Source organism: Parambassis ranga, chromosome 22 (assembly GCF_900634625.1).
Source record: "Parambassis ranga chromosome 22, fParRan2.1, whole genome shotgun sequence".
NCBI lineage: Eukaryota > Metazoa > Chordata > Actinopteri > Ambassidae > Parambassis > Parambassis ranga.
In genome coordinates, this window is record NC_041042.1 from 16,365,445 (window position 1) to 16,388,078 (window position 22,634).

General features: G+C 43.8%; 1 protein-coding gene across 1 annotated transcript; it reads left to right on the plus strand.

Annotated features, from left to right (window-relative positions):
* The first annotated feature begins 443 nt into the window (after positions 1 to 443).
* frmd6 (FERM domain containing 6) lies at positions 444 to 20,093 on the plus strand. The gene is made up of 14 exons (XM_028395479.1): positions 444 to 593; positions 8,654 to 8,968; positions 9,184 to 9,274; positions 10,832 to 10,911; positions 11,235 to 11,311; positions 11,400 to 11,586; positions 13,012 to 13,167; positions 13,254 to 13,319; positions 13,437 to 13,505; positions 16,139 to 16,313; positions 16,394 to 16,699; positions 16,785 to 16,916; positions 17,004 to 17,095; positions 17,210 to 20,093. Exons 2-14 carry the CDS (start codon positions 8,870 to 8,872, stop codon positions 17,498 to 17,500), a joined length of 1,821 nt encoding a protein of 606 aa, XP_028251280.1. The 5' UTR covers positions 444 to 593; positions 8,654 to 8,869; the 3' UTR covers positions 17,501 to 20,093.
* Positions 20,094 to 22,634: the final 2,541 nt, after the last annotated feature.

Here is a 22,634-nt window from a genome sequence, read left to right on the forward strand (position 1 = left end):
CTTTTAAAAGAAAACCAGCTGCAGATCCAGGCTCAAAAATAAACTGTCCTACATCTCTAAACTTTTCTGAGGCCGCTTTTAATACATACAGGCGACGCCGTTACTATTTCTCCACATGTACTGCGGCAGAGCTCCGGTCCCGCACAGTCTGGAGGAATGGAATGAGAGGCAGCCGTGGGCGATACCAAAGCAGGTGTCCTTTAGGGGGGAGTTCGTTGGGAAGGATCAGGCCACTTCTTCATTTTAAAAGAAATAAACGCACACAGACTATACCATTAGGTGCATTTGTGTTAAATAAAGTGTTTATCTATAACATGTACTGCTTAGGTTCTGCTATTCCCAGGTATAAACTGTCCCTCGTCCTCCTCGTCCCCTGTTTCAGTCTCTTCCAGCCGCCGCACATGTATCCCTATGTACGGCTCCAGCAGCGGGCTCAGTGTGGTTATCGTCGAAGGCGGCCGACCCTCCGACCGGCTACTCTTCTCTCAAACTTACCGAAGTCTCCATAAACTGTGGATTTCTTTCCTTCCGCCATTGGAAGACACACGTTTGGATTAACTCATACAGGGAATAAACTGTTTTGCCGTTGAAAGGTGAGTTTTGCTCCTCTCGAGATGCTTTGAATGCCGTGTTTTTAAAAATACTTCGCACGGAGTATTTTAGGGTTTGCTAGCTGGGCTACGTCGATTCGAGTAGCGCTAATCTATTAAAGGGTTTAAATAAAGTGTTTGTTATTTAACACGACTCATTTGAAGAGTGTTAATCCATTAAGGAGGCAAAGTCACGGCGGGATAAGTTGTGTTGTTGCTTCATCAGCGGTGATGCTGCCAGGATATCTGACTGGGAATGTTGCCCCAAAACATGAATAGCCACGGCGGCGGTACTTTTTACTAAGTTTAACTTATATATTACTTATATATATACTTATATATTAACTTATATATTACAGATTTATTCAATAGAGTAAAATAGACAATCCATTTTGAGGCTTGAAAGATTTTCTCTCTCTCTCATATCTTTACACCACCCTGGTGCCTTCAAGGATCTCACTGCATAACATTATTATAACGTTTACTATAATTTATTGTTGAGTAATTACCACACACCACACCCACAGAACAAGCATGGATGTCATAACTTGACTGGCAGATAACTGTGTGTACCTCATGCCAATCACCCCATGCTCGGTGCTGTGGTCAGCCCCCCAGTCCCCCCTTTGTTTTCTTTTGGGTAAACCAGAGCTGTTTTCTTAGTACTTAAGAATGCCAACAATGTCCCCTCTGTTTAATAGTAGACTACACTGCAATCAGAAACACAAACAGGATGGCTTTCTGTTAGGTTGTAGCTTGTTCTAGGTTGTAAACAATGTTTGGGTCCAGCAGGTTTGGTCCCTGAAGCTTATTGGTGTTGCTCAAGGGAACATGTGGTCAGGTAGTTGAGCTCAGGTGATGTGATTTGGTGTTTTTCACTAAATTGTGAGACTCTTGAATAATTCATCATATTAATGATCACGTATCACACATCTGTTAGAAGCAGAAATAGAATCAAGGCTTCAGTCAAGGGATCCCCCTGTTCACACTTGAAACTCATCCAGTACATATGGCAGGTTCATCAGCTACCTTCTGTGGCACATTCCCCGACCACAGTGCAAACTTGCTCCGCTCCAGCTGTAGGGGAAATCGGAAAAAAAAAACATGCAGTTTTTTTTTTAAATTGTGACATTGTCTTGGCTGGGTTGGTGTAACAGAGGGAGAGATCGTGCAGGTGCTGTCTGCACAGGAAGAGCTGTGTAGGAAACATACAGGAAACGTGTGGAAGTGAGATGATTGGTGTGTGTGTGTGAGTGTTGGTGACTCATTCAAATGAGTCTGTGAAGGAATGTGTAATGGGATGGTCCATAATTGCACAAGGCAATCCCCCAAACTGCGCTACAACTTCCTGTCTTTTTCAGGAAGTTTTCAACCTTCGTTTTACCTCTGTGTCATGAAACCAGAGCTGACTTCAGTGATGTTGTTTTTTTGAGTATTTTTCAGTATTAAAATCAGCATCAGAAGCTCAACTGAATCCTTTGCCTCAGGGCAGGCTTTCTCTGATGCTATAACTCTGCTGTGAATACAAAACTGCTTGATATAGTAACTGAGCTGAAGAAGAAAGCCTCCGTGCTGCTATACATAGGTAACTGGAGATAACCTGTTTTACACATTTTACATAATCGTCTCCTCGTAATGCAAATTCACCAAGGGAAGACTGATACACGCTTGGAGTGGGAATGTCATACCATTCCAGAAGCTTGTTTATAAAACGCCCCTTGCTGAATGTATCTCCTAATCTGCCCTCTGCCATAGAAGATAAAGTAAAAGAGAAGCTGTGTTGTGAGTCTCAGGACAATGTGATGGAGGAATAAGCATGCTACAGGTCTTTGAGAAAGGATGAGATTACTGTTATGCCATAAAGTATGAGAAACTCTATCTCTCACCATCCTATCGCATGTCTTATCTCCACAGTGTCCACAGTATGAGGGTGTGTATGCAGTCACATCCATGTAGTAAGATATACAGGTGCCCTGGGCTTTCCACTGATATCACTCTGCATTTATCTAGTCCATGAAGCTGCTTTTGGAATCAAAGCTTATATCTGAGGAAAGTGTTTTAGAATAAACCTTGTGTTTTGACTGGCTTTATATTGTCCTGTGAGTCCCTAAAAGTGCTCCCCAAGAAGCAGCCGTGATGTTAAGGTGAAACAGCAGGGTGGTATGTCCTCACAGCGACTGTGGGGATGTTGCATGACACCTTATATCCATGTCTCAAGTACACTACGGAGAAAAAAATGGGTCAGTTCTTCCTGCATTTGTCTCCCTTCCTTAGATTGTGTTTTCCCTCATCTTACTTTGCCTTCCTCGTGAAGCTCAAGTCTTTTCAAGGAAGTAGACTACAGGGATTTAACCTGCCGGCATCCCGTGAGGATATTATCAGCTTATTTCACATGCTTCTCACTGGAGCTTAGTGTTTCCTGTGGGATAGTTAGATCATTTTGGTTGGACTGAAAACAATTTATGAAATGATGCAACTCTACATAAAGTATAGAGCATTTAACTTCCTGTAAGATGTTTTCCAAAGAAAACCGTTCCACATTTCAGTGTTGTGACTCTCAGGTGTGACGTTATAAACAATAGGAGAAAATCCTGTTACAAAAGCTGCACACAGTAAACAGATCACACCTGCACAAACATTTTTGTGCCGTCAAAGCGAAGGGTCTTTGATTGAAACAAAACAACAGGGTTTGGTTGGGGTTTGTTATAATTGCAGCTCATTTTTAACCCTCTCCTTTAAGGTTGCCTGTGCTATTTCAAGCATACGTAATGGTTGGGTTGACGTCTCTGCGGTGTGTTGCACTGCGATTGCTAGTTTTCTGGGGTTACTCATGCAGAGTTCAAGCCTGAATACAGGGTGGGGAGGGAAGGGAGCGACTGCTGACTCTGTTCTAACATGTCTGCCAGTGCCGGCAGTTTGAGGTGTGTGTGTGTGTTGGAAGGAGAGGGAGAGAGTTCAGTCCTTGCTTGAAGCCACATGGAGGCCAGATGCTATGAATGTTGAAGTAATTTTTCCATAATGGACGCTAAACTTGAAGTTGTACCACTGGGAACTCAGAATTCCTGCTCTCATTTTTTACTTGGAAAGAAGCATGTGTATAGTAAAGGATGCACTGTCCCAGGATGTGCAGGCTTTGTTGGCTTATTATGTTTGTGAGTGATTAATTGTTTGACAAGGGTAATTTATAATTGGTTGTCTTAACATACATCTTCTTGCCATTGACATTCCATTTACCTGCCCAGTGCTTTAAATAATGCACGCTAAGCATTGAAATCGTTTGGCCTGAGGACCCCTTGCTCTTTTTCTTCCTCTTTTTGAATTATATAACTGACTGACAGTATCATGCTGTCTGCTGGCCTGACCTTCAGAAGATAATGAGTGTGACATTTCATCAAGGAGGACACCCACGTATGAACCTCTCACATATGATGGATTTATATGGGAAAACATGTAGTGTGGAAGAATAAAATGTTTACTAGAGCTAGATCTGTTATTGTTATGGATAATGATTATTAACTTCCATCTGACATTTCATCACCTTTTAATAAGTCATTCAAATTTGGTTGTAGTTGTCAGATACTTTTTCTCAGTCTGAAATGGATTGTTTATCCTCCCTGCAAGCTGGGTGGAGATAGACAAGGAATTCTAACGGTCAACATACAAATATCTCCTCGATGATCCTGTGGACAGCAGGATCGTGGGAATCAAGGTCTTAAAAAGTGTAGTGTCTCCTGCCTGAGATTAGGCCCAAAGACCAAAAACACACACAGGTGTTAATACCAGCAAGAACCACCATTATTTGTTTACAGCTACAGAGGAGAAAGATGAAAGATTAAATGAAAAAAAAATGAGTAGGTGGTGACAGCCATTTTACAAGCCAGCCAGAATCTTGCAACAAAGACAGAGTAGAAGTGGTGGTTTGTTTTTGTTTTTGTTTTAAATCAGCCCATTAACCACCCAGTTAAATGGAGAAAATGTTTTCTGAATTATGTAGCCTAATGCCATCTTGTGACCAGTCTGATTAACAGGTGCTGGTCAGCTCAGCAACATTTCCCATTAGCTGAATAAACTGATCTCTTGGCAGGAAAGACTGGTCTCCGGTTAGATCAAGTCGGTGGCACTATTTTTAAAAGTTGTGCCCTTTGAAACTGAATCCTTTTAAATATTTCAACAACAGAAGTGTGTGTCAATATCTAAAGTTCATGAAACTAATACTAACTATTATTGTTTTTGTTGCTTACATGTAGAGTGTTTTAGTTAAAGCAAACTAATCTGCCATATTGCCAATATTGTTATGGTGATGAGGATATTACCTAAGACACTTTGTTCTCTCTTACTATAAAGTCAAAAGAAAGAGATTTTTAGTTTAATAACAGGGTTCTTCAAAAAGGGGCTGATTGTATTTCTGTTAACTAATTGATTGAAAGTTTTATCAAAACTTTTACTTTATGTACTGAATCACATTGCCTTTTCTGTTTTTCCTGTCAGTCTTCCACATCTGGGATTTTCGCACACATGTGCTGCTTCAGGTTTTAGGAAGCTGTCAGAGGATTGCAGCACATGGAGTTGGTGGCAGTGTTGCTCGTTGTGTGCATCAGGAATCAAAGACCGCCATTGTTGGAATGAGAAGCAGATGTTAGTGAGGAATTCTCCTGACTGCAGCAGTTTTTTCTTTTTTCATGCCTATGCTCTGAGCTCTGCCTCCCTCCATCTCCTCCTGCTCTCTCTCTTTCTCTTTGCGTATATATATATATATATATATATATATATATATATATATATATATATATATATATATATATATATATATATATGTATGCACCATCTTCTTCTCTCCTCTTTCTTTAGCTTTGACACTCACTGTACCTGAAGCTATTGTTATTATCAGCATGGTGACAGCCTCCTTTCCAGGGGAAGTTTTTTCCTCTGCCTTCCCCTTCCTCTGCTCCTGCTACTCTGCAACAGTTGGACACAGTCTCTGTCCACTCCTCTAATGTCAGAGGAGGGAAAGAATGAGAAAGCGAGAGGTGTAGTTGTGACAGAGGCCCTCTCTCTTTTAACCCAATGTGGGATTTGGTGTCATGCCTGACTCTGAGGTTTGCCACGTTGACAGAATCCCTGTTTTGGACTGAAAGGCAGTAGGAAGCTCTATTGGGAGCTCTTTGTGCGGGTGTTGCTTTAGATGGACACTAGCATTGCATCACACTTTGCACTCCAATGAAAGGGGGTAATTTCATTATCCAGCTCTCTCTTCCCTTGCACAGTGTGTGTGAGTGTGTGTGTGTAAGAGAATCCACCCTTTCATTTCACGGTGGACATCCCCTCTGCAGTGGTATCCCATGTGTAAACTAGACATGACACAATAGACCTCTAAACCCATCAATAATGCCTATACACAGTTACTGTCTCTAACATAAGCATCTGCTTTCACCTTCAACAATCCAACAGTGTAATTCTGTGGTAACTGTGGGAGTCAGGAGTCATATTTCTGGTTGGAAATGAAATATGATATGACTTTAACAGAGCCAACTTGAGGGCCATTAACTTTTATTTAGGTAGACATGCCAGGCCTCAATGTGTTAATATATCTACTTTATATACAGATGAAAAATCAATAACATTTCTATCAAAAATCTAAAAAAATATCTGTATTTGAGCAAGGGCAAACATCTGTACATGTGATGGACTGTCCCTTTAAACACACTGTCTGAATTGTCTTCTGTTCAGAACAACGAACAAAGCAATTCTTCCCACCAATGCCCTGTGATGAATGCTGGCATATTTAGTATGGAGAATATAGAAATAAAACCCGATACACATGATGCAGTGGTGCTATCAGTGAGTATAATGCACTGTAAACCTCACGTATTTACAGTAAAAGTGTATAAATCCAGCTGATGTTAAGACATGATTTCACTTTTTATTGTTGTCTCATCACTATTGTGGTTCACTTGTGTTTCTCTGGCTCCCTGGAGAGAAAACGAGTGAAGGTGGAACGTGATCCAATTAGTGTGGTCTCACTTCTAATTAACCCTCCTGCCATCACACAGCTCAGCTGCTCTGTAGTATCACCTGACATATGGTCATGGCAAGAGCAGAAACATACCCAGTGTGAGTGTTTGTGGATGCTTTTAATGTCCACGAGGCTGTTTTTCCCTGCATGCACGTACGTTCAGCATGTGTATGCAGTGCAGCAGTGGTGTGTTTAGTCAAGGTCAGCAGCAGCTCCTCAGTCATGGCTCATCAGCAGACTTTGCTGAGTGGCCGCTTGCATTGCCTGCCACACTGCACTTCCAATGACCAGCTTTAATGCAAACTGATCCTGTATGTCAACAGCATGTGTATTTATGGCCACATTCCCCACAATGCTCCATGTCCCTGCAGAAACAAAGCAGTGTTATATGTCGACAGCACAGATACTAAATAGGTCCAGAATGCATTATGTGACTTTGCAGCAGGAGTCCAGTCCTGCAGTTAAGGATGTTTTTTACTTCTCAGTCAATGATTTTAGGCTTCTTTTCACAGCTGGTTGTACAATCCTGGGAAGCTGTTCTAAAGAATTGTGGCATTGAGCTGCATTTTTTTTAATCCTTTAGGAGCACTCACACTGTAGTGAGATGTGGTTTGTAGCATGTAATGCCTCATCGGACCCCCCTGTGGATAAACTTTAAATTCTTTGAGAACATCTTTTTAAATGCTAATTGTTCCTATCCTGTAAAGTGATCCTTTCTGTCCTATCTGCTTTCAATGACAACACGGCTTCAAGGTGAGCGACTATCAACAGGAAGAAGTGATAATCTGGGCTGATTGTTCTTTAACATTCTTTTGTCTGGTCTGAGACTTTTCACACCCTGTGAAGGTCTCACACACCCGCAGGCGTAGGTCAAGCTGTGAGCTACTTTCTGCTCACAGGTCAGCTGTTAAAAGTTTGAGGTGTATCTATACTCTCTCTACTGTGTATGTGTGTGAAAGACAGAGAAAACACTGCTGTCAAAGAATAGCAGCACAAGTGTGAACTTATATTCTGGGTTCAGGTACAGGTAAGCCACAGTCCCTTGTCAAAACACTGCAACTCAAAATTTGACATTCAGAATTTTTTATTTCTTAATAACAGACGGCCCTAAATATTGCATGTAGCTGGCATTTCTACAGAAGCACATGGCAGATGAGTGTGAAAAGTACACTGACGGCATCTTCATGCATCTTACAGATGTTTACAAGACCTAGCAGGGTCACAGGTCATAAATGATCAAATCTTTGTGACTATGCAGTTGGTATTTATTGACAGAAGAACCTAATCTCCCAGTCTCTGTCCCGTCATTTTCATTGTTGTATATTTTCATTGATATCTGTGTCCTCCTTCTTCTCCTCGCTTGATGTTTGTATTCGTCCGGTTTTTTATTCTTCCATGATAGAAATGTCATCAACAAACCCACTCGCTGTGATTTTTCCAGACAATGACACGCTGTAGAGCTAAATTCCAGTCCCACGTATTTGGACATTGTTGCACAGCTCTTCCTGGTGGTGTCTTAGCTAGCGCACAGTGCACTGCTGCATGTGTGAAAACAGTTCAAGTTAAACAGCCTGAAAGCATGTCAACAGAACTCTAGGAGTTGACAAAAACAGTGCCAGAAGGAATATGTGGAGCCAACCGAGTCGGCATCACCCCTGTGCACAAGTTTTTTAACAGCTGTTCAAGTCAAGTGAGGTTGCAAAATGTTTTTGTCACTACTCAGGCTTCAGAACTGTTTCTGTTAAGTTTGACATAAGAAATTGGCTCACAGAGGTGAGGGCTATGTGTATGAGTCAGTGTTTCCTTCATGCTGTTGTTACCTTTCATCAGTTCCTCTCCAGACATTTGTTCACATGTTCCTCAGCTGTCTTTGACATTCTCCTGAAATGATGTCACATATTCATAGACATAAACAGGAATGCTGCCCTCCTTTCCTGACTTCTCTTTCTTCTTTCCTACCTGACAGTTTTAGAGCTTTGTAAGCTCTTAACCCTAATTTTTTTTAATGTCCTTAAAATGCACTAACATCAAGTCGTTTTTGTCCCTACAGAGGCAGACTGCAGTTCAAGTCCCCATGCCCTGTCTCGTGCGTACTGCTTTGCCCGCTGAGCCTGAAGGTGCTGGTGTGTCTGTATTGGACTGCAGCTGAAGCAGGAACACAGAAACTAGGTAGCTGGATTGTTGGAGCCTGTGGAGGTGGGTCGTTGAAGGGCCCAAACCCCCCGATAGCAGGCAAAAAAGCCTGTCCTGTCCCAGCCACTCAAAGATGAACAAACTGACCTTTCACAACAACAAAACCATGCAGGACCGCCGCTGTGTCTGTGTCTTTTTGCCCAATGATGACACTCTCAATGTCATAGTCAATGTAAGTTGACATTTTGTACACTTTCGAGAAAAAATGTGCACCTTTACACAATTAAGTGAATATGTTTTTGGGAAATATTGTGCAAATATTTACCTGTTTGATGAAAAGATTCACAGATTTTAGATCAGTTGAGTGTAAACACTTGAGACTTGATGCTCTTGGAGCATTTGTGTGATTATTTACATGATTGTGAACTCCTTTTGTCTCCCCTGCAGGTGAAGACTTTGTGCCAGGAATTGTTGGTCCAGGTGTGTGACCTTCTGAGACTGAAGGACTGTCACCTTTTTGGACTCAGCGTCATTCAGAGTAAGACATCTCTTCACAGTCTTTCATCCTGCTGCCACATAAAACCAGTGTAGCCAGGAAGTTACCATCCTCAGACTAGTAACTTGGCTGAGACAGGATTCAGCCCTAAACATAGCATCTCTCACCTATCTGTCATGACGCTCTCCAGGAACCAGGGCCCCTCTTGTACTCACTGGCTCCCATTGTGTAGCAAGCCTAGAGTTGTTTTTATGGTGACGAGGCTCGGCTGGGGTCGCACGTTTGGAATGAGTCACCGTGTCAGTACCATGGCAGGGGCAGACAGTGGGTGACAGTTGTAGGCAGCTGCAAAGGGAGAGTAAATTGCAAAAGCAGTGTTTTCAGACAGCTGGCCTCCAGATGAGCCAATGGTGGCCCAGCAGGTCAGTTGAGCAGGAGCCAATGGGTCTGATTGTGGGACATTCCTGAAGTGCTTGTCTGAATAGCGTGAAATCCCCAATGCAAACAGGGGCCACCCACTCCGTGTGTGTCACCCACTGTCCTCCAGACCATCACTTAAAAGTACTTTTCTCTTATACTTTATCTGAGAGGAAGTCTAATGTAGGGGCAATTAACAACTGAGCATTGAGTGTGTTTTTTTAAGCCAATTAAAAATATCTTATAGGGTCCACCCTCTCTAATGTGAAGAGTTGCAGCTTTCTGAGGCGTCTTCATGACTGTAAAGTGAGAATCCTTCAGTTACTGATACTTTAAATGCTTAAAACGTATGTTCCTTTTTCTGTGAATCGAGGTGTAGGCCACAAACAACACGTCTGAGGGTCTTACAAAATATCAAAAAGTATGCTCTCCCACTTATCCTGGATTCATTTCCACTTTGAAAAAATAGGTCTGTGGATTAGCCCTAGTAAGAGGAATTGTTGTTTCTGGAAACACAAACTCTTATTGAGTATTTCAAACGTATTTTTTGGATTCATTGAGCACCACAAACCAAACATAAGTGACCTCAGCTGTAATAAGATGGCGACAGAAGTCTCAGCTGCAGAGATCTCACACTGTCACCAAATAAAACCACCGCTTTCTTGGTAAATGTTTTACCTTTAACAATATGAAAACAAGGTATTTACGTGGACCTTTATGTGCCTCTGCTGTATATGTAAGCATGAGTTACATAGATAAACACTCAAACTCTGGTCATCTTTTCAAAGTTGATAAATTGGCATTGGCGTTCTGTCAGAGGCCCTGCCCCTGCTCTTTATGAGCATTCTACTTGTCAGCAGGCTCTCATTGTATAGAAACTCAGAGTTGTCAGATCAGCAGGCTACGGCTCATGAAAAGCGTCACTTCGGGAGCAGATTAAGACATGACAGGGCAAGGGGAAGAAATGAGAAGGAACACCAGAGGCTCAGAGCACAAAGAGAAGTGCAGAGGCTGTCTGATGTGATTCCACTGAGGCGGTCTTTGTAAGAGCCTCATTCAGAGGGGGGGGTTTTCTTTGCATATATACACCTACGTATATACACAGGTGTAGACACACACACACACACTGATGGCACAGGGAATAAATGTCTGACTTAAACCTCTGTGCATCTCCTCCTACAGATAATGAACATATCTATATGGAGCTGGATCAGAAACTGTCCAAGTACTGCCCCAAAGAGTGGAAAAGAGAAGCCAGCAAGGTAAACAATCACAGAGCAATACTTACACTACTCATGGGTTCAATGGTAATAATATTACTAAGCTCTAGAGGTTATGTGAAGCATGCTTTTAAACAGTGAAGATGTTTTGTTGACATTTCTTTTACAACATCATGAGATGCTTTGCTAATGACAGATCAGCCTTGTAGCTAAACGCAGGTGTTTGCTTATATTACATCACTCCCTTTACAGCTGGAGACTCAGTCATAGCTAAGCTGCTCCTATTGTCACACCTTTGACTCTCTTAAATCATTTGTGTAGTTGAATGTAGTGTAAATGAAAGCGCACTGTTTTCGTGTTTCCAGGGCATCGATCAGTTTGGCCCTCCAATGATCATTCACTTCAGAGCTCAATATTATGTTGAAAATGGGAGGTTGATCAGGTGAGTAAAGCTCCTCAGCCTAACATCCCTTAGGATTGCTCCGGTTATCCTTAAACCTTGTTGAATCTGCTCTCTGTGTGCCCTGCAGTGACCGGGCTGCCAGGTACTACTACTACTGGCACTTGAGGAAACAGGTGCTGCTCTCGCAGTGTATCCAACGGGAGGAGGCCTACTTCCTCCTGGCAGCCTTTGCCTTGCAGGCGGACCTCGGCAACTTCAAACGCAACAAGCACTTTGGGAAGTACTTTGAACCTGAAGCCTACTTCCCCCCATGGGTGAGTCTATCAAACACACACCTTATGTGGGCTGAAACCTGGTATACAGTAATGGTTGAGTACAGGGTTCTTGCAGGCTCTTCAAAAGTCTGAAATTTCAAATGTTAAATTTAAGGCCTTAAAAAGTCTTAAAACCACCAGATTTTTACCCAAAGGTCTTAAATATAATCTTGTCAAGTTTTGCTGTTGTTCATTCCTGAGAAGTGTTGGCATGTCTCTCTATCTGAGGGGGTTGGATAGCTACTGTTGTTGGAACGTGGCACTACAAACCCTGTGATAACTGCTGGTCAGTTTGCCGCCATGTTTGAGATGTCTGCGTGTTCAGTCACTTCGCCTTCTCGTCGTAGAAAACATGGGGAGGTGTGTTTTCAACGAGGCTTAGCTTGATAACAGTGATTTTGTAAACCTTGCAAGAGGACCATGCAGTTAGGGACCTTGGGTGTGAAAGCGCTTGAGTCTCACTCCAAGGCGGACAAACACCAGCTTGCTGTAAAAAGCCTTCAGCGGGCTCAAGCTATCACCCTGCCGCCCTTACCTTTGTCGGCCCTCACTCAATAACAAAGCATCTGTCATATAACAGTTGTACTGATATTTGAAGCATCTTGTTTCACGTAATGCGTCGTGTTGGCCTAAAATTTCATTCACAATGGTCTTGAAAGGTCTTAAAAAGGTCTTAAATTTAACTTACTAACACCTGCAAGAACCCTGTGAGTATGAGTAACCTTCATCCTGCTTCACCTCAAGTGATGCACTAAAATCTGGTGATGAATAAAAATATACCAGGATGCCATCATGAGAAAAAAAGAATTCTGATCCCTGCTGTTACAGTTTAAACCAGTGAGTCACTGTAAACGTCCTTGTATAATGTCAGTGACCTCAGCTGAAGAAGACCAAAAATAAATTGCTGTATCACTGACTGTGAAGGTTGTGGTACGATGTGTACAGTGTGTGGGTCTGTAGCCACCTTCCATTAATCACGCTGACCAAACACTTAGCGACAGCTCCACATCTGAGCGTGTGGGATAATGAGAACTGGGACAGCAAGTTTATTTTTGTCCCTGGAAGTGGCACACACACTGTTTTGTTTTTTTAATCCTGAGAAATGCTGGCCAATACCACCACCTCCCCTCTGACAGCCACACCCGCCTGATTGCCCTCCACTTCCTGTGATTAGCCTCCTGCCTTCTTATCACCACTTAAACACAGGAAATCGTTAGAAGTGTATGCGTCTTTACAGTAAGCTTAGCGGGAGTGTTTCCGGTTGCTGCCTCTGGCGCTCATTCAGTCTCCATGTTGACATCTGTTTGCCCTGCGGCAGCTTCATTACTCTCATTGGCAACCTGCGCTACCAATGTGCTGTAATGAGTCTGAACAACGACGGGGCGGCAAAGTCTGATGGCTCTCTCTCTCTCTCTCCCTGCCCAGGTGATAGCCAAGCGTGGCCGTGAATACATCCTGAGGCATATCCCTAATATGCACAAAGACCAGTTCGCTCTCACAGCTTCAGAGGCTCACCTCAAGTACATCAAGGAGTGTGCCCAGCTTGATGATGTCACAGTTCACTACTACAGACTCTACAAGGTGAGTAGTAGTAGTACTATTTTACCAAAGAGCACAACTAAGTGCTAACTTATTATTCATTGTTTAATTCCATCTCCTTATAACAGGATAAAAAAGAAGTTGAAGCGTCTCTTACGTTGGGACTGACTTTACGTGGTATCCAAATATTCCAGGTACAGATTTTTACCCACAGCCTTTAACCACCTTAACGACACCTGCCTAGCTCTTACTGCTTTTTCTTTGTGGAGTGATCATTGAAAACCTTCCACCCCACTGCTCCTGTGTTGCAGAATGTCGGCTCTGTGAGGCAACTGTTGTACGACTTCCCCTGGACCAATGTGGGAAAGCTGGTGTTCGTGGTAAGTCAGATGTAACGTCACAACACGTAGCCCAGAGAGATGTTTGTCATAGGTACTGTAGGTTTTATCCACCCCCCCTCTCATCACTGACCTGAACATCTCCCGGCCTGCGGCTGTGTTTGTGAAAGCCTAGTTCCTGTCCTAGGACGTGGAATTTTTTATGCAAGGCTTCTTTTCGCCACACTGCTGTTTTATCTTAGCCCTGCAAGTCCTCTGGAACTAATCAGGGATTTAGAAAGACTCACACACACACACATTCACACAGTGATAGACGGTATAGTACTTACATATTTTCATGTAATCAGCGGTGGGATTTTCTTTCTCATGATATGCATGTCTCTCTCTTTTTCATCCGTTTTATCAATTATGACTGATGTCCTTAAAGAAAATCCTGTTAAATCTTCTCATCTCTGCTCTGAGTCAGCTTGGCGTTAAGCTGAGTGCAGTCACTTAATTTACTTCCAGGGTTTCTGTTATCGCAGGAAGGCAGAAAAGCTTACAATATATCTGTTTCACTCTGACGACTCCACATTTTCTGCCAGTTGGCTATTCATCACAGTCCAGGGGGGTCATTATTGCTTATCACCGCTGTTGCATGAGTAAAGAGCACTTCTTCTATTTTTTTCTAAAATGGAGTTTACAGACGTTAAGGTCTCATAGAAATTAGTCTTGTGGAAAGGTCTTGATTTAAGAGGGAGTTTTGGTTTGGTCTGCCACGCAGCTCACAGTTGAGACAGCTTGTTTTCCTCATTTTTGTTTTTTCCGGCGGTTTCTCTGCGTCTGCTGTCTGCAGCGTCGTGAGAGTGCACCAGCAGTGGTGTGGCTGTGGTTTCTCTGTGGACTCAGAAGGCCTCTCGTGGCCCCGTCCCACCCTTCTCCTGAATAACAGGCTTTCTCCTGCACCCCACCCTCGAGTCACGTCATCCAGCACCGCTGCCACCACCACTGCAGAGAGTGGAGCAAGGGACGCGTGGGTCAATAAATACCAGATGTTGTCATGGTTTTGGGGGGATTTTTCTTGTCGGCTTTTGGCCTTTGGAATGATTTAAGTTCATCTTTGCGATCAAGATTTAAAGAAGGGGGGGGGGGCATGTTTGCTGCTGAGTTACAACAGGGTGGAAGCCAGTGTTTCTGAGGCAATAAGTCATCCTCTTGTGTGGTGGTGTTGGATCATCGGCCTGCTTCTTGCTTGCCAGAGCTCTGGTTGATGACGGTCTTGTTGCAGAATAATTGGATCACATTCACTTGGTGTTGCCAGAATTTGTTCGATGTGTGCGGCCTGTTAGGGAGGTCATATTCTAATGTGGAAGAAAGTTGTCCACCAACTTTAGTTGAAAGAAAAGGAAACCTTTCAAGAGTAGCTTCTCAAAACCTTTTAATAACCTGCCACTCGACACCAGTCTGTTGCTGCTGTGTGCATTTGGTCATGGGTAAAGTTACCACTAGCTGGAACCTGGTGGAACCAGCAAGTCTGTTCCTGGTTTTTGGATTATTTTGTCTATTTCTAACTGTCAGAGCTGATCAAGATCTTAAAAAATGATGCTTGATGTTGTTTCTGTCCCTTGTTTCCTGTCACCTCTCTACTCTACAAACTGGCCTTTCTTACTCTGAAATGAACAATTTACTGCACATTATGTAAACCTATAATTTGTGTGAGAACACCAAATAAAACAACCGGCGTTTTAACCTAAATGAGCGTCCCCTTTACTAATGTTCACTAAGGAGAGATCTAATGTAGCAGTAGCCTGCCTGGGCTCTCTGGTTTGTCTCATTCACACCGGGCTGCTGCCCAGTACGATTTCAGTGTTTTATCGGTGGCCTCTTGGAGCTACAGAGCAGCAGTTTGAGGTTAAGGATAAATACTCAATACTTGAGGGCTAGAAGAAGAGAATTTCTCCTGCTGTTTCCCACCCAGAGTTTTTCCCTCAGTGCAGGGATCTGAACAGGAAATCTTGCTGCCTCTGCTCATATAAAGTGAGCTTTTACAGGAAAGCCGCTGTCAAAGAACTGTCAGTTGGGTTTTATTAACTCATTTCCCTATTGTAAAGTTGTATACCTAATATGTGCTTCCCTACCTATATGCGTAGGCCTTGGGTACTTGGATTCAACTGGTCCTGGATAAATAAAGGGAAGCTCACTCCTGCAGACAGGAATGTGCATCTGTGTGCAATTTCTTAAGGTTTTAAACCCACCCGTCATCCCTGAAAGTCCGAACCCGTGCAGAAATGTTTATAGGTCTGCATTGAAAACAACCCCAGTGACACTAAAGACAGCTGCTATTGGGTCGAGCTTGTGCCAAAAGGCACGGGAGAAAGCTCAAACCCACCATTTTAGTTTTTCCGTGCATCCAGCCAACTTGTCCTCTCCCTGGAAAATCTTCAGATCTGCTCAAAAATGCTTGCATGAGGAAATGAAGAACAGACACACTAGCTGATTGTTGCTTTGTGTTTGGCTACAAAATAGTTTTCAAGAGCAGACTGCTTGCCTTCAGGCCTTCCCGACACTTCATCATAATTTCAAATCTACATTCCAATTTCACAATTCTGTATTATTGAATGCTGTAAATCACTGTGTCCTGTAATCCACATTCATGTGCTGTATTGTTTTTTTTTATCCGCCCTCTATTCTCTCAGGGGAAAAAATTTGAAATCCTCCCGGACGGCCTGCCCTCAGCTCGTAAACTTATCTACTACACAGGTTGTCCGATGCGCTCCCGCCACCTCCTGCAGCTGCTCAGCAACAGCCACCGGCTCTACATGAACCTGCAGCCTGTTCTCAAACAGGTCCGGCGTCTGGAAGAAAACGAAGGTATGAAAAAGTCCCCAGACTGTGGCCTTATGCTTCATCCAGTCTGTTAAATGTTAAACTCTGTCTCCGTCTGACCTCAGAGAAGAAGCAGTACAGGGAGTCGTACATCAGCGATGCTCTGGAGCTGGACATGGACCTCGACAAGCGTTCCCGCGCCAGCGGCAGCAGCGCAGGCAGCATGTCTCATCACAAACGTCTGTCTCGCCACTCCACGACCAGCCACGGCAGCTCCCACACCTCAGGCATCGAGACGGACAGCTTCCGGGCCCCGGGCCAAGCCCCGCACCGGCCCCTGCGGACTTGTAGTTCATCCACAACCAGCCACGGGAGCTCGCACACGTCCGGGATTGAGAGCAGCGGCAAAGAACGCATCCTGGACGATGATGGTGAGAGAGGATAGCTGATGGAAGTGGATTTTGGTAGAGCTGTAAGTTTGAGGTGTAATGATACAGAAAACATTCGATCCTACAGAGATTGAGATGCTCGTGGATGACCCCAAAGACTACGAGGAGCTTCATGAGATGGTTCTGGATCAGGAGCTGTGTATCCACATCACTGAGGACATGCTGACCATGTCGCCCGATCAGTCAAATGGATACTCAGGTATGATTTCTCACCACTGATGCCATTCCTTTGTGTTGTAGTCTCTGTAGAGTGCTTCTGAAACTTTAGCTTTTTTGTTTTGCCCAGGACTGATTGTGAAAGACGTCAGCTCCTCGACTTCCAGCTCCTCTGAGACTGTTGTCAAGATGAGGGGGCAGAGCATCGAGTCCCTGCCACAGGTGACTCATTTAATTCATGCGTTCATGTTAAAATATTCACACCCACATCTATATAAGGCAAAAGCCTTTATTGGTTTGCTTCATACCGTTTGATGTGTTTCTCTCCTCTCACAGACTTCTGTGTGTAGGAAGCCTCCGTCCTCAACCGACCGCCACAGCCAGTCCCTTGACGACATCCGGCTCTACCAGAAGGACTGCCTGCAGTGGGCGGAGCTCTGTCAGGACACGGCGCACAGCTACACATTTGGCTGCGCTCAGGAGTTGAGTGACGGCGGCTGCTACCAGGGCCTGGCTGACCAGCGGGCAGGCATGCTTGGGGAGCAGCACCCATTTCCCATCAAGAGAACCAACAAGTACTTTTCCCTGGACCTGACCAGCGACGAGGTCCCAGAGTTTGTGGTGTGATGGAGGAGCACGAAACGAGGCGAGCTCAGGGTGACCGTTCTGCTCCTCCGTGCCAGGTGTGAAGACGTTTCAGGCCTCAGGGAATGAGACAGGACAGAAGTATTGCAAAGTGGGTTTTCGTTCTCGCCAGCAAACAGCAGCGATGAGCAGGCTGTCCCTTCACATGCTACTTAAGACACACTACAAACGGACAGACGGATGATTCTGGCTAAAATTAGAATTTAAGGAAGGAACAGTGAGCTCAGGAGAAACTGTAACCTGGACAGTGTCAAAGGAAACAAAAGGGATCTTCTGTAAAATATTGTTATTCAAATCTATCTCCACTAACTGGTTTGAAGTCTTCTGCACGCAGACAGACATGACGAGCACATCAAAGGTTTTCTTTGGAGAACGCAAAAGTACGAATTCACTCTGAGCTATAAACCAAAGAAAAGAGATGGAAGCCGACTGACATCTATTTCTATGTCCACGTTATTCCTGCAGCGTGACGGAACATTTCAAAGTCATGTTGAGAGAGAAGACGGACCCTTAAATCCACAGCTCCTTTTTCTACTCCACTTCATTTTACCTCAACAGGAAGTGCAGTGTGCCAGCACCCCCCCCGCTTCTCAGACTGGACTCTTGTCTCATGTGAACACACACACACACACACACACACACAATGTGCCTTCATCACGCTATGCAGGTGTCAGACTCTCGCCTTGACAATCACACACTCACACCTTAGTCAATTTCAAAGATCCAAGCCATCAGATTTCAAGGCTTGCTGATGTTTCGCGCACACGTTCAGATCAAGCTTACTCTAAACATCAGAAAAGATTAAGATTTTATTCTGTAAAATCCAGCCAAACATCCTGGGAGGAATGAGGTCGACCGACTTCCTACGTGTCCTGACTTGCGTCGAGTTTGTGGCCACAAAAGTTTCCCTGTAATCCAGACACAAAATGGAGACCGGCTGGCCGCCAGCCAAAACAAAGCGCACACGTCGATGCACATGTGTAAACGTTCCTTCTGCTTCTTCTTCTGTTACACCTATTGTTTTAAACTGGAATGTGTTTTTTATTTCTCTCTGTTTGTCATACATGAATCCGTATTTTTCTATGAAGTGTGTATGTTGAACAGTCATTCAGTATTACAGTCAGATGTAAGCAACAGTATTAACGACTGAACGAGAAAGACTGGTTTTAATCTCGCACTAAGATTTGAGAGAACCGAGGTCTGTTAGCTGACAGGACGTTTTACAAGCTGGTACTGAGTCATCACCCATCAAAGAGGATGGTAAAACAAGCGCCACGCTTCCACATGTTCCAGTTTTTAAAACTTATTTTAAAATAATTCTAATTTCTTATGCTAAAATGGATTTAAAACACTGTTTGAATTATGTAGAAAAAATACTCAACATGGAGGTAGTATATTTATGTTCTGCAAACAACAAACCTGGTGGTTGTAGTGATGGCTGAAGATACTTTAAAAACATGAATTTTTCATTAAAGGGACATTTCTATCAATTCACTGTCTAGCCATGTTAGAGGAGAAAATCAGAACCACTTGTATGTCAGGTGTATATAGAGCAAAGCTTAGCATAGAGGCTAACTGTCCACTGGTAACGTCATCATCTGCCTGCCAGCTTCTATAACGCTCCTTTCACATTGGTCAAAACCCACTAAGATCTGCAGTCACCCCCTGCAGTAACCATACTTTGTATCAGCAGATGCTGTCCTGTAACACCAGAGTATTCTTTTGTTGTTTACCACTGTGTAAAAAGATAAGTGCTAATGTGTGAAACTGGTATCATTAACATGCCGAAGCTTCTTTCATGCCTTCACAGCCTTGAAGTACCTGCTTAACACGAATGACCACAGCACACGACACACTTTTTAAGTCAATAAGATGTAAATTCATGAGCTTAGGATGTTATGTTTTGGTGGCTGGTTTTGCCACATTAGCTGTCTTTATGCTAAGCTAACAAACCAATGATTAAGAAAGTGTATTTTCCGTAAGTTTACACATCACCTGCAGATGGGAGGGAATGATTTTAGTGGTTTCTTTGGCTGACACCTGTGAGGTTGACTTATCTGTAAGTGATAAACCTCAGCGTGAGCCGTATGACATGTCATTTTATTTCAATTAGTTGATTCAAAACTCAACTTTAGGGGAGTTTTCAATATTTTAAGCAGCCAGGCAGGGTAGCATCAGCTTTTCTCCTACAGTTTCTTTCTTTCTGTCTTATGAGCTTATTCATACTCATTATTGCCTAAAGTCATATTTTTTGACAGTGATGTTTCATATATTAAATCAGTATGTATTGAGGTACATAGCCATACAGTCATAACATGTGTCCTTAAAGTGTTCATGATTTGTTCTAACTCACTTTTCTGGCTTCAATATATGGTCAAACTTACACCGTGTAAGAGTCTGTATGTCTGCGTCCATAATCCTTTCTGTGAAAGGATCTCCCTGCGAGAAAGAATGGAAAGATTTTTTTGTGTGTCGCCCTGTTGTTAAAACAATACTTTGTTATAATGAAGTCTGGTCCGTGCCTTCTTGGTACTAATGCCGTCAATATCCAATAAATAGGTACATTTATCTATCACAGTTCTACTCCTGTCTGGTCATTTCACAGTTTGTTTATGGTCATGGATGTTCCATGTTGTTGTCTGATACTCAGAATGTTTGTTAAAGCACTGCTGCCCTCTGGTGGATCATATTTGTCATCTTGTAAGTATCACTCTGGCCTGAAGATGACAGTGTTGTATGATGTATGAGGCTCCAGCTGAGCTGCACTTGTCCTCAGGTCTCTCTGTGCCGCCAACCTTAATCGATCTATATTGTGTCACAGCTAAGAAAATGTGACATAAATATATTGACAACTTTAGGACTAGAATGATGAGAGAAAGTGTGAACGTAGTGCCTATGCTGGCCTCGGTTTAACTCCTCCTCCATCTGTGCCCTCATAGATCCTGGTGACACAACAGTATTGACCACAACATGTGAAGTGATGAATGCATTCCTGTCACCTAATATGTTTGTTTCCCCTGACTTAGCAAAACACAAGGTCTGATGTGACTGATCAAATCCTCTCTCTCTCTCCTCCCTCTGAGCTACTTCACAGATGTACAGGAAGTCAGTCGTGCATCATCTGCTGCCGTTACCATGGCAACGCAGAAAATGTGAAGGGTTGGGTTTGGGGGGACCCCAACAGTTAACCCCCCCAATGTCACCTGACAAACTCCTTCCCTGGACACTTGGGTCCCATATGATATGATCAGATGAAGCTATATATTCAAATGTCAGGTATTTTGATTGGCGTAAAGTCATATCGGCCTCAAAGGTTGAAAATCAGACCTAGGTTTCAGCAGTGTTCCTACATTTGAAAGGCCACATGTGTAATTATATATTATAATCAACAAGAATGAAGAGCCTGACGTACAGCTGAAGAGAAAACATGGATGCTTTCCTCCTTCTCTCTCTCTCTCTCTCTCTCTCTCTCTCTCTCTCTCCCCTCCGAGCGCCACAGCTGTACAGGAAATCAGTCATCCACCATCCACTGCTGTCGCCATGGCAACACAGAGGGGGAAATCCATTCTCTCTGTCTCTGTCACAACCAACACCCCCCTCCACCTCCTCCTCCTCCTCCCACCTTTTCTCCCTCTGCTTTCTTTTGTCTTGTTGAATTAGGTGCAGTTCAGTCTTTTTCTTTTTTCCTTTTTCTATTTTTTTAATTTAACAAATACCGAGCTGATGCTCATAATGCTTCTGCTGACTCTGCTCCTATATGTCTGCGAGTGTGTGTGTGATCATTTGATTGTTTGAGAGTATTAGGTGACAGCGTGCCTCCAGCAGCAGAGCGCTGACCTCTCCGTAAATCCCATGGGGCATTGGGACAGGACAGGCGGGGCGAGGCTCTGCTCGGGCTCGGGGCCGGCAGCTGCCTGGAGGAGGCAGATGGTCTCAAATCAGAAATGAAATCCAGCCATCACCACTCCCCTCCCTCCTCCGCCTGCATGATAGCCCCACCCCTGGTGCTGCACACACATACAGGACTGCTCCAACATCCTCCACCAATTCACCCAGACTGACACTGTCAGTGAGTGTGAGGATTACAGGCAACTTTTCAGGAACCTGTGCATGATGCTGAAAACATTTTATCATTAACATTATTATTAACCTGCAGTAAATAAAAAGCCGTGTTGGTGAAATAACGTCACCACATCTGCCGCTGTCCCCTCACAGATGGATTAACAGCACTTCTTAAACCAGCCTATTAACCTAAACAGCTTCACTGACACCAAAAGGTTCAGCGATGATCCTCCAGAGCCGATAATAAAACATAGTAATCAGATTACACATAAACAACTCTCAGGATTTATCTCCCCTCCAGTGATGGAGGGAGCAGAGTCACTGTTACTGATGCTCAACAAGCTCATGAGCACAAAGCTAAGCTAAGCTAATAGATGAAAACAGATGGAGCTAAAGGTACAGCTCCTGAGTCTGAATAAAGATTAAAAGTCACTGTCACTCCTGTTAGAGTACTGCCAGCAACATGAGAGCAGCAGAAGACTGGAAGACGCTATCTAACGCTAAAACACCTGGTGGGACATCTCACAGCTAATTAGGTTAATTAGCAGCAGGTCACTAACATGACAGGATGCAGAGCGTCCCAGAGAGGCCGACCGTGCAAACACTTCAGCAATGTGAGTAAAATAAGAAAGATGACAGATCATTTGTGGATGTGTCTCATTCACAGCCCCCCATCCTGGAGCCTATCCCAGTTATCTATGTGTAAGAGGTGGGGTACACCCTGGACAGGGCGCCGGCCCATCACAGGGCATCACCCTAACCCTAACCCTAACCCTAACCCATCACAGGGCACCACACACAGACAAGCAACCATTCACTCTCACACTCACACCTGTCACCAGTTAACCTAACAACAAGAATGTGGGAGGAGGCCTGAGTACCTGGAGAATTAATGAATGCTAAATTATTAGATTAGGGCAGCAGTGGCTCAGTGGTAGAGCAGGGTTGTCCAATAACCGGAAGGTCATCGGTTCGACCCCAGCTCCTCCCTGGTCATTGTTGTGTGTCCTTGGGCAAGGCACTTTACCCGCATTGCCTCCAGTGTACTCACTGG